At 40.6% G+C, this 15081-nt stretch overlaps 2 protein-coding genes and 1 long non-coding RNA gene across 3 annotated transcripts in view; all 3 read left to right on the top strand.

Moving 5' to 3' along the window:
* Positions 1-5748, top strand: part of LOC117957704 (oocyte zinc finger protein XlCOF6-like) — a 25871-nt gene extending 20123 nt beyond the window's left edge. Inside the window, exons 2-3 of the mRNA XM_034893706.1 lie at positions 4675-5001; positions 5602-5748. Of these exons, the coding sequence (XP_034749597.1) occupies positions 4675-5001; positions 5602-5651 (377 nt within the window). The 3' untranslated portion in view covers positions 5652-5748. The remainder of the gene's footprint in view (positions 1-4674; positions 5002-5601) is intronic.
* Positions 5749-9901: 4153 nt separating this feature from the next.
* LOC117958184 lies at positions 9902-11154 on the top strand. The gene is made up of 3 exons (XM_034894457.1): positions 9902-10203; positions 10311-10870; positions 11057-11154. The coding sequence occupies exons 1-3, from the start codon at positions 9923-9925 to the stop codon at positions 11152-11154; spliced, it is 939 nt and encodes a 312-aa protein (XP_034750348.1). The 5' UTR covers positions 9902-9922.
* Positions 11155-11545: 391 nt separating this feature from the next.
* On the top strand, positions 11546-13209 carry LOC117957732. The gene is made up of 2 exons (XR_004659572.1): positions 11546-11870; positions 13127-13209. It is a non-coding gene; the product is annotated as an uncharacterized LOC117957732 (long non-coding RNA).
* The last annotated feature ends 1872 nt before the right edge of the window (positions 13210-15081 follow it).

The raw sequence follows: 15081 nt of genomic DNA, 5'->3' as shown, positions 1-15081 counted from the left end.
AACCTTGTGGAAATAAAGGCATGAACAAGTTTCTCTGCATCTGGAAGAGTTAGAAGGGGGCGGAGTTTGGTGATGTTTGGAAGGTGGTGGAAGGAGGTTTTACAAATGTGTTTTACGTGATCATTGAAGGTCAGCTAAGGGTCAAACCGAACCCCTAGGTTTATGACTGAGGAGGAGGAAATGATGAGCTGATTGTCATCAACATACATTCCTTTAATTTTAGTCTAAATAATTCCTAATTTCTGCTTCTCTAACTCAAACATTAGGTATAACTTCCTATAAATGAGGTTTATTGACCATAAATTCTAAAAATAACTGTGAAACAAAAGTTAATAAGTTAGTGTGACGTAGTGTTGAAAACGTCAAAAAAAGGGACAAACAATGAAAGAAAAAGGTCAAAAGTGTTAAAAACAGAGACAAAAACGTATTTAAAAGGTAAAAAACATTGATAAAAGCGTCCACAAAAGTGGTTATTTTCAATTTTGACGCAAAGACAACACTACATAGACAGTTAGACAAGGGTTGATGTAATTTATATACAGTGCTCTCCCCATTTCTCTTCTCCCTCTACACCAATGACTGCACCTCAGGAGACCCGTCTGTTAAACTCCTGAAGTACGCTGACGACACAACGGTCATCGGCCTCATCCGGGACGGTGATGAGTCGGCCTACAGACGGGAGGTGGATCAGCTGGCTCTCTGGTGCAGTCAGAACAACCTTGAGCTTAACACGCTCAAAAATGTGGAGATGATCTTGGACTTTAGGAGGAGCCCCCCCCACTCTTCCCCCCCATAACCCTACCCAACAGGCCTGAGTCTGCTGTGGACTCCTCCAGGTTTCTGGGATCCACTATATCCCAGGACCTAAAGTGGGAGCCCAACACAGACACCATCATCAAAAAGGCCCAGGAGAGGATGTACTTCCTGCGCCAGCTCAGGAAGCTCAACCTGCCTAAGGAGCTGCTGGTCCACTTCTACACTTCTAAGTCTGTCCAGTCTGTCCTCTGCACGTCCATCACTGTCTGGTTTGGATCTGCCACCAAAAAAGACAAGTGCAGACTACAACGGACAGTTAGAACTGCAGAAAAGATCATCGGTGCCAACCTGCCCTCCGTCTATGACTTATAAACTTCAAGAGTCAGGAAACGGGCAAAAAACATCACTTCAGCCCCATCTTACCCCGGACACAACCTGTTCCAGCTGCTCCCCTCTGGTTGGTGCTACAGAGCACTGCACGCCAAAACCAACAGATTCAGGAACAGTTTCTTTCCACAAACCATGACTCTGATGAACAGAGTGTCAGGTTCAATTCTGGTCAATAACCCAGCAACACTGTCCCTACAGCACCTGTTTACTGGTTCCACTTATTATTCCACTTGTTTAGTATCTATTCATCATTCTCCTTCTCATATCTCATTTATTATTTGATATTTATTCATCATTCTCATTCCCTATTCCAGAGCTGTTCATAATGTTCATACTGTTCATATTGTAGTATAATAACATAATACTATTTATCCCAACATCCTTTGCACTATGGCCCACATTTAAATATTTTTCATTGCACTCATGCCTCTATGTTGTTTTTGCTTTGGTTTAGAGAATGTATATATTAGTGTTTAGGCTATATATTGTTTGGTTATGTAAGCACATTGGGAGCAACAAAGTTCCAAAGTAAAATTCCTTGAATGCGTCCTCATACCTGGCAAATAAAGCTGATTCTGATTCTGATTCTGATGTATACAGTATATATGGGCGAGATAGCCGCCAAATGACGTTTCTTATTTCAGAAATTAAAATAAGTCTGAACATATACATTAATATGAATGCTAAATTTTAATAGCAAAAATAAATTGTCCTTTTTGTGAATAAAATGTACACATTGAAGATAAGCTAACTTTAGGTAAGCTAGCCACTATGGTAGTCATACAGTCTAACTTAAGGAGTCACTGGGCCTTCCAGATGATTGTTTAACATTAAAACTTGATGCTATGCATTTATTTTCATCTATTCTGCCCAATTTAATATGCAACTGAATTGTATATAGGTCTATATAGAAATAAATGAAGTAGGGGATCCCTACTCGGTCTGTCTTTCAGTTTAGGGGTCCATGGCATAAAATATGATGAAGACCCCTGGTTTAAAGTCATGATATTACACTCCGGTACAGTAGGTGGCGGCTGAAGAAGAAGAAGAAGAAGACAAAGAAGAAGAAGAAGGTTAACTCAGCATCAGTGGAAGGAAACGGATGTTTCTCTTTGAGCAGGGAGGCTCGTAGCGTGAGCTAGTAGGACAGCCCGGTTTGTTGGGTTTTCTGTCTCTGTATTCCCAACAGTAACGTTACTGATCCATCAGAGCCTCTGGATGTCTCGAGACCCGGAGGACTCTGCGCTCTTCAACTTTTTTTCCCGAATGTTTTACCTGGGAATCATCTGCCTCTAGCTATAAAGTTAGCTTAGCATGCTAAGTGACTGGTTTTGAGGTGTTTTGACCGAGTTTGTGTGGAACAAAAAGTCCCCGTGATTGTGTGAAGATGTCTAAAGTCCAAATGCTGAATGCGTTGGTGAAGCAGCGACTAACCGCGGCTGTTGAAGAGATATTTGGGCTGTTTGAAAGAACGATAGCAGAGTACGAGGAGGAACTGTGTCGGTCGAAAGAAGAGAACGAGCGACGACGGAACCTTCTAGACGCTGGTATGTTCATTTAGAAACTCTCCTTCATTAGATGGAAACAAAGTGAGAGCATTTACTAAAACTAAAGGAGTCACTGTTACTTTACTCAGACTCAACTTTGAGCAGAGATGGCAAAAGTACTCACTTCTCGTAATAACAGATACCTTTGTTAAAAACTACTCTGGTAGAAGTACTGATTTGACTTATTTACTCAAGTAAAAGTAAAGTACAGGCTTGTAAATGTACTTAAAGTATAAAAGCAAAAGTAGCCTTGCGAATGGCAACCATTTTTTATGCAAAGCTACCTGGAGCACACAAATGTTAATAAAGTACATGCTGAGAAACAAGGAAAAAGAGCTCTTTATATGCCAATGGCTACATTTTGAATGGATGTCTGATGTCTGGAAATAAAATGAAGGATAAAATGTGAATTATTAATATAAATTAAGAAGTTTGCCATACTTTAATGACAACTAACAGATGGCAGCAATGTATTTACAAAAACTGACAGATAGTAAATCTTTGAACATGGAGTGCAAATAATAATTCATGTAATATGTCAATATATAATAATATGTAACTAATGATAGTGTAGTAAAAACAGATTTGAAATTTTGGGAAGGTCCACATTGTTTTTTTAGGATGGTTTAGATTGTGTTTTTACCCTGGATCCACTCAAATGACCACCTAAGGGTTCTGTGGACTTACTCATTTGAAAATCAGCTTCACTGGATGTTGTGAGGAAAGCTGACACAGCTGAGTGAACAGTGTGATATTCAGTGATCTGTAAACATTTGTAAAACTTACTAATTATCATTTGTACATGTTTTGGTATGCCCAGCCTCTCGCTGTTCTTTGAGTTGTGCCATTGCGTTGCAGTCAGAGGCCACTGTAGAGATTGTGTTTACTGGAGGGTGCAAGTAGATTCCTGGGCTCTAGGCTTGGGACGCATCCACTGTGAAAACATAGTCATTGGTGAAAGGTCATTTTATGGAGGTGCTCCACGCAAAGCTTTCGCCTTTGCCTACGTGACTGGTCTGATGTGTATACTTCATCAGGCAGTTGAGTGTGTGGGGACTGGGTGATAGAGCGAGGGAGAAGTGAGCAAGGGGCAGCAATTAGCTTTGGAACAAATACCAACTCTAGAGTCATAGCAAGAGAAACAAAGTGTAATGGACTGTATTTATATAGTGCTTTTCTAGTCTTAATGACTACTCAAAGTACTTTTAGATAGTACAGGAACCATTCACACACATTCATACTCTTCGACATGGGACTGCAGGGCCAGGGATTGAACCGCCAACCCTCTGATTGGTTGGCAACCGCTAAAAACTAAGTAAACTAAAACTAGGTATTTAAAAAAAAAAAGGTAAACTAAATGGTAAAATGCTTTAAAAATTAAAAGTAAACTTGAAAACTAAAAGTTAAAACCAAATAAAAAATAATGAAAAATGCAAAACTATAATAACCTTCACCGCATGTTGCTTTTTTGACTTTTGTCACATATCTCTATTCATTTCTGTTGCTCTCTGACACTTACCGCCTTTTTTTTGCAGCTTTGTTGAACATTTTTCCTTATCCGTCAGAGTTCAGCAAATGAAGCAAAACAATGATTACATTTTTAAAAGCAGGCTACCACACAGCCGACTAACGGCAACCTGTTTCGCAGATTTTCAAATGCACGCTTGGTGCCGCCCCTCGAGTTGGGCCATTTTCATTACTCAGTCCCAGACCCTTAATCTTTCGGATTTGGGTTCCAAGCTAATGTTCTTTGGGAGCTGTCTGGGAAAACTAAACTGATAAGACTTTTTTCCTTGAACTCCCTTGTAATTAATTACATAAAACCTTTACAATATTCACCTTTAATCATCTCTGTGTTTCTCTGTGCTTTGTGTTTGAATATTTGAGTATCTCTAGAGAGTTCAGAGAATCTCTATTAGAGTTCAATACAATTCAAAACAGTGATGTGAATTAACAACATTTCTCTGTCTGTTTCCTGCAGATGTTCAGCAGCTGTCGGTGAGTAAAGAACAGGTTCCCCCTGAGCAGTGGGAGTGGAGCCCCAGTCTGGACCAGCAGCACCCAGAGCCCCCCCACATTAAAGAGGAGCAGCAGGAGCTCTGGGTCAGCCAGGAGAGAGAGCAGCTTCAAGGGCTGGAGGAGGCTGATAGCTCCAAGTTCCCATTCACTCCTGTCCATGTGAAGAGTGAAGATGATGAAGAGAAACCTCAGCCCTCACTGCTTCATCAAAGACAAACTGAACAGATGGAAACAGAAGCTGATGGAGAGGACTGTGGAGGACCAGAACCAGCCAAGAACTCAGATCCAGATATAGATTTACATATAAATTCTGAAGACCAGACTGGAGACTCTTCTGAACCTGAGATTGATGACAGTTATGATTGGAATAAGACCAGAGAAGCTCAGTCAGGTTTAAACTCTTTGGAAAAGAATGGTGTTCATGCCTGTGATTCGAGGTGCAGTAGACCTGCTTGTCAGAAACCATTTATCTGCTCTGAGTGTGGCAGAAGATTTGGCTGCAAGTCACATCTGAAGGGCCACATGATTATCCACACAGGAGAGAAACCTTTCAGCTGCTCAGTTTGTAAGAAATCTTTTGCACGGAACGATTATTTGCAGTTACACATGAGAACCCACACAGGAGAGAGACCTTTCAGCTGTGCCTTTTGTATTAAATCTTTTGCACGGAATGATTATTTGCAGTTACACATGAGAATCCACACAGGAGAGAAAAGATTCAGCTGCAGTGTTTGTGACCAGAGATTCACTTGGCTTCATCAGTTCAGAAACCATCAGCGTGTGTGTTGTCAGCCCTCACAGCTTCATCAAAGACAAACTGAACAGATGGAAAGAAAAGCTGATGGAGAGGGCCGTGTTGGACCAGAAACAGCCGGGAAATTAGATCCACATAGACATCCAGAACCAAAAACTGAGGACCAGACTGGAGACTTTTCTTAACCTGAGACTAATAGACAGTGACGATTAGGAGACCACCTCAGCCAGGTTTAAACACTCAACATAATAATGAAATCCCAGTGCCAGACACTTATTATTGCCAAAAAATAGTTGAGCTACTACTAGTGAGGAAGGCGATTTTTCCGCAGAACAGAGATACAAGACTACAGGCCTATTATCAGTGCAGGGGACAACCTGCAGTCACATGTCCAAGCGTGATTTCCAAAGCAGCGGCAGAAAAACTGCTGGTACAAATGAAACAGAAACAGAGGATTAAAGGGTAACAACCATTTGTTTTCAACCTGGACCCAATTTTCCCATGCATTTATGTCTAATAGACCGATGGCACCATAAACTAAGCTACAGCAATTGTGGGTTTGTGTTGTCATAAAGATTTTGAATGCCATAGCTCAATATTTAAATTTTGACAACGTGGATAAGGTGGTTATGGTTTGATGACCACCTGTATTCATTTGAGCCAGAGTATAGGCTATGGAAGAAGTACACGGATAAAGAGCGGACAAGGGAAGAGAGAGAAAGGCTGCAGATGCTCAGCGTGCGGTCATTAGGCTATGATACACACATGGTTTAATGTTCTCTAAAAGATTTTCAATAAAAACTGTGGTTCATATTTTCTCATGTCTCCCAGCCCTTTTTATTAGAGAAGGGAAATCCTGACCTGGTAACAAAGCGTTGGGTCAGATGTATAGTCCCCCAACTTTTGTATTCATGAAAACAACAAAATTTCAACTCTGCTTGTTTGGCTTATATTTTTCCATGTAGCTCTTAGTCTCGGCCCCCCATCCCTAGCAGATTGGCGTGACCCACAGGCGATTTCTTTAAGACTGCAACGGAAGCTCAGCTTCCTCTAAAATGTCAAAAAATTAATGGTCAAATATGTACTAATGTGTTAACATTTTATTGGCTAAAAATGAGCTGGAACACGTTCAGCCAAAGATTGATTTATGCAAAAGATAGGCCAAAGTAAGAGGTATTATTAGCTCACCTGGTATGACAAGGCTAGCTGGCTGACTGGAAATACTGTGGCAAATAAAATGTACCGCTGTCCATGCCTCTTGATGAAATCATCTCATGGATATTATGAAATGATGTGTGCACTGATTCCTTCCGAGGGAACACAGCGAATCTGACTGCTGTAGATATGACAGAAAGGCATAAAAGTTGTGTTAATCCATAACATAAATACACTTTAGTGTTAGATGTTACCGTTTGTTGAATCTCTGAAGAAAGAGGCTTGGTCCAATGGAAAATTTACGATTTGTATATAAGTTATTAATAAAAAATAATGAGACAAAGCACAAAGAATTACGTCAACATCACAATGTGCGCATGTGCAATAGTCACATTGGAGGATGTGTGATTAACGCTACAACTTTTAATGTTGCTTGATATAAAAAGAAAACTTGCACCGTTCTCATTTTACATGACTGTTACTAGCCAACCCTTCCTTTTTAAGGCAGGTGGTCATGTGGGCAACGTGTGTATGTGACGTAACGTACATTTTTTTCATATTGCAACATACACTATATTGCAGGGCAACAAATATTATACCTTAAGTTCTTGTATTTGTCAACAGATCCCATGGTGAGATCACGACTGCAGTCTAACTCTGTAAATAGGCCCTATATTCACTGCTCTAGTTAGTCTTTTTTCCCCTGATTTTCAGACATGTGACATTGCACTGTGTCAAAGGAAAACTTGTCTTGCTGTGACATAGCGGAGAAGACCCTTCCTGACATGCCTGTTGAGTACAGCATGGCCAGACAAAAGTGCGGTCACCCTTTTGTTTCTAAAAGAGAGACTGCGTTTGTATTTTTATTGTTCTAGGCTGTTAAATATAAATGAATGTATGGGAAACACTGAATGAAGTAATACATTCAGATTGGATCACAACATCCCCAGTTACAATGTTTGCATTTACAATCCAGAGCCAGACTTGTGACATTCAATCCTTGTTAAATAATATAGTTAAAAAATGATTAGGATCTAAAAGGGTTATCAAAATATGACTTAAAACTGGATAACTCAGTTTAACAACTTCTGTTCTACAACCACAACACTGAAGATTACTGAACTGGAAATGTAAAACTTCACATGTGACCAAATGCCCCATTACACTGTATACAATTATGGATTTCTTTGGGTTACGATAAAAAGGTATTAGTATATTGTGTGTAAAAAAGGGCATTTGTATATTGTTACGACCCTTACGTTTAACGTCTAGGGGAAGCTAGGGCGTAACACAAACCAACAGCTCACTAATGGAAAAGAGACTAACAAGACAACGTACATAACGTGTTTTATTACGTAAACTATATGTATTTACAACGTTACTATGCACACAGACACGTATATATACACACATGGATGATAAACAGAAAACAAAAATAGAAGCTTTAAAACGTCAGGGTCTCCGAGGCCAAAACAACAAACAAAAACCAATACTACCTGGAAACAAAATGGCAACTGAGCTACAGATAGAGAAAACCAAAATACACAATGCTAAACTCCCTGACTAACCACAAAACAGGAGAAAAAGGGGTTAAAACAAATGGCAGAGAACCCTTACCAGCTTCAGACATAGAGTCAACAAGGTTACAGATCATATGCACCAACAGAGAGTACTGACTACACCACCTACTCTTAGCAAAACAGGAAGTTGGAAAGAGGAGAAAAGGAGCAGTGTCTTCAACTCATGAGCTTTTATGCAGGCCAGCTGATGGCCGGATTGGTAACACCTGTGGACAATCAGGCCCTCAGAGGTGGCAAACCTGAAACACAGAAAAACAGCATGGCTCTCTCCCAAGCAGAGGCCAGAGCAGCGTTAGAGAACGTAACATATATATAGAATGTCAAAAAAGTGAGGATTTACACATTCCCTGTAACATAAATACGGCATTTTGTTTGCCTCAAGACTATAATATCCTTCACAAGAGGCATTTGAACACATACAATTCATTGTGACTACCCTCTTTGCATTTTGAGTGATGTATTCAACTTGGTCAGACTATTTTTTTATGCCATAGGGCAAAGGCATCTCCATACTCAAACTACTACAACTTTCCTGTGCTTGTGTGCCCATTACACACACACACACACACACACACACACACACACACACACACACACACACACACACACACACACACACTTAAGGAAATGCACTTAGTTACATTCCAGCAATGTTTTTATTTAAAAAAGAAAAACAAAACAGAATTGACAGCAGAACTACATTCCATCAATGTTTTTATTTAAAAACAAAATCATAACCAAACAACAGAACTGACAGCAGAACTAGAACACTGACAGAGTTCCTGTACATTTCCATACAACTCTTTGGAAAGGTAAGTCACACTTTACAGCAGAGCTAATACTACTTTATTAATGAACTTTTTCTGTTAAGTAGAGCTGTATTGTGATGGGGAAGGAGTACATTAACGTCTCTCACATTCTTCTGTCATATAAATAACTTTTTTTTATCAGTTATGTTCCAACTATCAGTACAGAAAGATCTGCTGTGATCAGGAGATGCAAATGTACTTTTTCTCTTGCACAAAACTATTTTACTGCAAATAGGCCTAGTAAATGTCGCCTAGCGTGTTGCCTAAGCTACATGTGCACAAGATTGACTGCATGGGTAGTGTTTCCTTGCACTCAAGGAACTTTTAAATTGACAAAGAGGTTTGCAGTCACTGCACTTGTGATATTTTGCAGCTTCTATCAAAGGATTACGTGTGAATTAATGATTTATCACAAACATTTGACTAAATATGTCCCCTAAGTCCTGTGGGTTATTGATCTGAAAACAAATTTATTTCTAATTTTCTTTTTTCTGAATTATTACTAATAGAACTATTGTTATTATCATCATAACTGTAATAGTTGCAGCTTTACTATGTCGATGTATTGCATATGTGTCTAACATACATTAATACTTGATTAATTTATTTGAAAATACTTGAAATTATACTGTAGTCTGAAGTCTTGAGATTTGAAGTGATATTTGTTGCAGACCTTTTACTTTTTTGTTCATTAAGCACAGTGCAATAATGAGTGACCAGAGAAATATTTCTACAATAATTTAAGCTAAATTTTAAAGTTTAGTTAAGAAATAACTTGCTAGGTGTGCTGCTTGAAACAATAATGTGATGATTAGTGAAGTAATTATTTTTTGTGTGTGTGTGTGTGTGTGTGTGTTTTTACTTACAGTTTTCACAACATTGACATCAGTACACTACCAAGTCATTGAAAAAATGTTTAGGTTCCTTTTTGGACCTCGATCTTCTTCTTCAAAGAAGACCAAACGAAGGAGTGAGAGACTTTCGTCTCTTGAAGACTCCTACCCTCGCAGGCAAAGGGGTGAGAGCCCAATGCCTTGTGCAAAAAACAAGCCCTCTAACACCGGGCAGCAAGAACGAAAGGATGTGAGAGCTCTGTTCTTCGTTGGCAACAACCCTTCTGCCATCACGAAGGATCACAGGCAAAGGGGTGAGAGCCCTTTGTCTTATGCAGAAAACAAGCCCTCTACCACCAGGCCACTAGAACAAAGGGATGTGAGCTCTCTGTTCTTTGTAGGAACCAAACCATCTACCATCACGAAGGAGCACAGGCAAAGGGGTGAGAGCCTCCTACCACAAGTAGGCAGCAAAAACGAAGGGAGGAGAGCCCTTCATCTTCTGAAGATGACGAGCTTTCTACCACAAGGAGGCAGCAAGAAAACAGGGGTGAGAGCGCTTCATCCTCATCTTCTGAAGACAATGAGCCTTCTACAACCTTTGGGCAGGATGGAGAAAAGGTTGAGAACCATTTGCCCTGCGTTGAAATCCACCGTCCTCCCATCTGGAGAGAGCCTGTACGAAGAGGTGAGAGACCATCTCATGGAGACTTTAACCAATCTACCAACTTAAAGCAGGACGGACAAAGTGGTGGGAGCCCTTCATCTTCTGATGACGAAGAGCCTTCTACCACAAGCAGGCAGGAAGAACAAAGGGGTTTGAGGCATTTGTCTTTTGCAGACATACGCCTTTCTACCACCTTGAGGCTTGACGGAGGAATATACGAGCTCCTTTTTCCCTGCGTTACCAGCGACCTTCCAACCAAGTTGCTGCAGGACGGACGAAGGGGTATCAGCCCTTCCTCTTCATCATCTGGAGATGACGAGCCTTATACCTCAAGGAGGCAGCAAGAAAAAAGGGGAGAGAGTACTTCTTCTTCTTCTTCTTCTTCTTCTGAAGACGATGAGCCTTCTATAACTAGGAGGCAACGAAAAAGACGGGTTGAGAGCCTGGAGACGAGGAGCCTTCTGCTACAAGGAGGCGGCAAGAAAAAAGGGGAGAGGGCCCATCTTCTTCTTCTTCATCTAAAGACGATGAGCCTTATACCATTAGGAGGCGGCGAAAAAGACGGATTGAGAGCCCTTCGTCATCCTCTTCTGAAGACGAAGAGCCTGCTACCATTAGCTGGCAGCAAGAACAAAGGGGTTTGAGGCCTTTGTCTTTTGCAGACATACGCCTTTCTACCACCTGTAGGCTCGACAGAGGAATTTATGAGCCCCTCTTTCCCTGCCTTACCAGAGAACGTCCTTCTAAGTTGATGCGGGACAGACAAAGCGGTAACAAACCTTCCTCTTCATCTGGAGACAACGAGCCTTCTGCTAGAAGGAGGCAGCAAGAAAAAAGGGGAGAGGGCCCTTCTTTTTCTTTTGTAGACAGCAAGCCTTCAACTACAAGAAAGCGGCAAAAAAGAAGCGCTAGAAGAAGGGCTAAGAGGGTTGAGAGACCTTCGTCATCCTCTTCTGGAGACGAAGACCCTTCTACCGCAAGGACGCAGCAAGACAGAAGGGCTAATAGAACTATCCTACCTAAACCCATCTATCTGAGCGAGGAAAAAATACAGGAGTATGAAGAGCAATATAGACAGATGTGTGCAAGAGAGAGGAAGCGAGTTCAAAGGGAAAAGGAGGAGACAGAACGACAGGAGCAGGAGGAAGCAGAGAGTAAGGAGAGGGAGAAAATTGAAAGAGAAAAGCAGCGTTTGGAGGAGGAGTGGATAAAAAGAGAAAAGCTGAGGTGTGAAAAGATGGAGAGGAAAACCTTTGGTCTGCTTTCAAGAATATATCTTTGGTGGCTCAATGGCGACAAAAAAGCTTAGACAGGGGAATCACATCAACCAGTGTGGATGAGCGCAACCTCCTGCGTCATGGTAAGAACGTAAACTTACATTTTGTCACATAAAATGTCATAAAGGTATACGTATAGCCTCCTTTTAGATAAACAGTACTAGTAAACCAGTGGTGGACCAAGTATTCAGTTTCTTCACTGATTAAATTTCCAACACCACTATGTAAAAAAATAAACCTCCATTACAAATAAAAGTCTTTCATTTAAAATCCTATAAATAATTATTCAATAAAATTCATTGAAAGTAAATGTAGTCAGAAAACCAGCCCATGTGACTGATATGGGCTACTGTGTAATAATACACACAAGGAGGAACTATGCAGTTTTTTTTTGGCTTAATTTACCTCAATTGATCAACTTTGGAGTCATTTAACTGGTTATATGACTTTTTTTTATTGAATGGTGGACTAAGGAATTATCGCGTGATATCAAGTCTGATATCAGGTCTCACGATGTAACAAATTGCTTCATGGCACTGCACATATTTGTCAATTTGTCAATAATCTTAAACAGTACTTAAGTAAATGTATTTACACTGACACTGGAGTAAACACCATGTCTGACATGGGATGAGACTGTGATACCTATTAAGATATAAGTTTCTTTTAGCATCAATATGTGAGTCATAACTCCTCTTCAGTCCACACATTTGGGGTTTTAAATTTTGGTGTGTTTACAATGAAACACATATGGCGTATTGTGTTAATTAGAGGTGTTGCTCGGTGTGTTTTTGCATTTTGGAGAGAGCCGGATTAGCAGTTTCTCTTCTTTATGCCTGGCTAAACGAATAGCTGTCTGAGTCCAGCTGCATACTTAACACACTTCAATCTTTAATGTGAAGTACTCTTATGACTTTAAAATGTAGTCTATTTATGGATTATTTGCTCAGCTACTCAACATTGTGACCGTTTTTTGTCTAATAAAAAGGCGACAGTGAGAATACTTTCTATTTCTGGTTAGACATAAATTGATTTGAAAAGGTTTTAAAACTCACAAAGTTGCCTTGTGCTGTCCTGTTCTGCAGGGAAGGACTAAGCATGTAAGATCAGTTTACACTGTCAGAAATTAATTTTTATCTTACAGTATGGTACAGGTTCCTTCAATGACTGATTTAATCATCATGGAGAACAAAGGAAACACACTCAGTCGCTAACATAGCAGACCAACACACAGGTCTCACTTATGGCGCCAGGCCAACGTGTATTTTTTGTAACTTGTAACATAACAAAGTGTACAACTGGACTCCAGAATTAATCTTTCATATGCTGTTGGTTACAGGTCTCCTGAGAAATCCAAGGAAGATGGCAGAATTAGAAAGGCTGCTTGACCGAAGGAGGGAGCTGGTCATGTCCAAACGCAGAGCAGAATATAAGGTGGAGAGAGAAGTGAGGAAGCAAAGACTGAAGATAGAAGGGAAGGAAAAATATGTGAGGAAGATGGATAATCTCTCTGAGGGATGCCGCATCTCAGAACGCCCTGATATTCGCCCCAGGCCAATGCCCGCCAGGTCAAGTAACCTTGGACTTGGTAGTTATATCACGCTTAGGCGCCAATACCATTTGCGCTCCAGAGCTCAAGCACCCTCAGAATAATGACGTTCATCTCCTCTCATAAAAATAAAATAAAAATAAAAATTACAAAAAAATAATTATTAACAAAATTAATTATTAACAAAATTTAAATAAATAAATAAAAGTAAAAACATTTAAATAATCAACCTCTCAATCCATAAGCAAGAGATGTTTTTAAAGTCTTGCTGATCCCTTAATGTAAACTATTCAACAATTGGCTACTTTTCGCTATCAAAAAATATAAACGAAAACAACTAAAATATGACCAATTACCGTATGTGTGCATGCTCAGGGTTGCTATGTAAGTATGGGTTGCCTCTCCACTGTGCGATACCTCAGTGACCGGTAAGAACTCCTGCAGCCAAGGTCAACCTGGACAAAGCCCAGCTGTTTGTGGAAATGCTCCCACACAGCAGCTGTTTGTGTGTTTGGTGTGTTTTTGTTTTTTGTCTGTCTGTCTGTGTTTCTGTTCCCGCCTGCATGTCCCCCCCCTCCCATTGATTCTCCCTACACCTGGCACCAATTCCAATCAGCGCACCTATTAATGGAGCTCAGCGTAAGTTCAAGACTTTAATAACATTTTTTACTTCACTCCTACTCCTAGCATTCACTTTTTAGTTAAACCAATCAGATTCAGAATGTGTTTTACAACCCAATCACAGCATGACATCCCTGTTTTAAATCTGGTCTCTCCTCTGTGGTTTTCAGTTGTCATTTCAGGACTAGAATGTGAACGGTTACCTTCACTTCCTTTTCTGGGCACGTGTCTCATGGTGGTAGCAGCTGTTGTCGATCTCAGAGGAAAATGCTCTTCTCTCAGTATGTGCCTGACTCGTCTTCCATCACTAAGTCTCGTCAATTTTGGGGCATATGTCAAGGCTTTGCTACCCCTTTTAAAACATATTGTTACGATGAAGTCTAATCTCCTAATACTTTGCGCATTTAATATCTAGGTTATGTAATTTACAATAAATCTTTTCATGATTGCAATGAAGTTTCTCCCAATTGGAATGGAGCTTAGCGTAAGTTCAAGACTTTAACAACATTTTTGCATCACTCCTAGTTAATCAGCTGTTTAAATGCATTTACTTTTTTAGTAACCAGTCAGATTCAGACATGCATTCACTTTTAAGGTAAACCAATCAGATTAAGCATGTATTTCACAACCCAATCACAGCATGACATCCTGTTTTTAATCTGGTCTCTCCTCTGTGGTTGTCAGTTGTCATTTCAGGACTAGAGTGTGACCCGCCTCCTCCCCTTCAACCACCGGTCCTCTCACCCATGATACCCTGGGTCTTCATCAGCTGACCGCTCCTGATTGAACTCATCCTGCTCCATCACCTGCCTTCAGATGCCAGTCCGACTTTCTTCTCCCTGCCGGATTGTTGCTTACCACTGAGTATGCTTATTCACCAGGCTTCAAGATTTGTATCAAGTCTAGTTTCTTGTCTGCTCCGTTCCCTGATGTTACTAACTGGAAGATCTCTGTTCCCAGAAGTAACCCACCTTTGGAATCCTCTCCTGCCAATAGCCACGCAATGCCCTGAAACATAAAGTCTAACGCCGCACTGAGGAACACAGCCCAGCACCCCCTCTGCCAGTCCAGCCATCTTCAGACCCAGCACCCCCTCTGCCAGTCCAGCCATCTTCAGACCCAGC

This window comes from Etheostoma cragini, chromosome 15, assembly GCF_013103735.1.
Source record: "Etheostoma cragini isolate CJK2018 chromosome 15, CSU_Ecrag_1.0, whole genome shotgun sequence".
NCBI classification, from domain to species: domain Eukaryota; kingdom Metazoa; phylum Chordata; class Actinopteri; order Perciformes; family Percidae; genus Etheostoma; species Etheostoma cragini.
The sequence above is the reverse complement of the archived record's forward strand: the minus strand, read 5'-3'. Positions and strand labels throughout refer to the sequence as shown.

Excerpts from the sequence above, each read along its gene's own strand:
- LOC117958184 (XM_034894457.1), top strand. The coding sequence starts at position 9,923 with ATGTTTAGGTTCCTTTTTGGACCTCGATCTTCTTCTTCAAAGAAGACC. Across the intron at positions 10,204-10,310 it reads AACAAGCCCTCTACCACCAG|GCAGCAAAAACGAAGGGAGG; the intron begins GCCACTAGAACA and ends TACCACAAGTAG. Across the intron at positions 10,871-11,056 it reads GCAAGAAAAAAGGGGAGAGA|GAGGCGGCGAAAAAGACGGA; the intron begins GTACTTCTTCTT and ends TTATACCATTAG.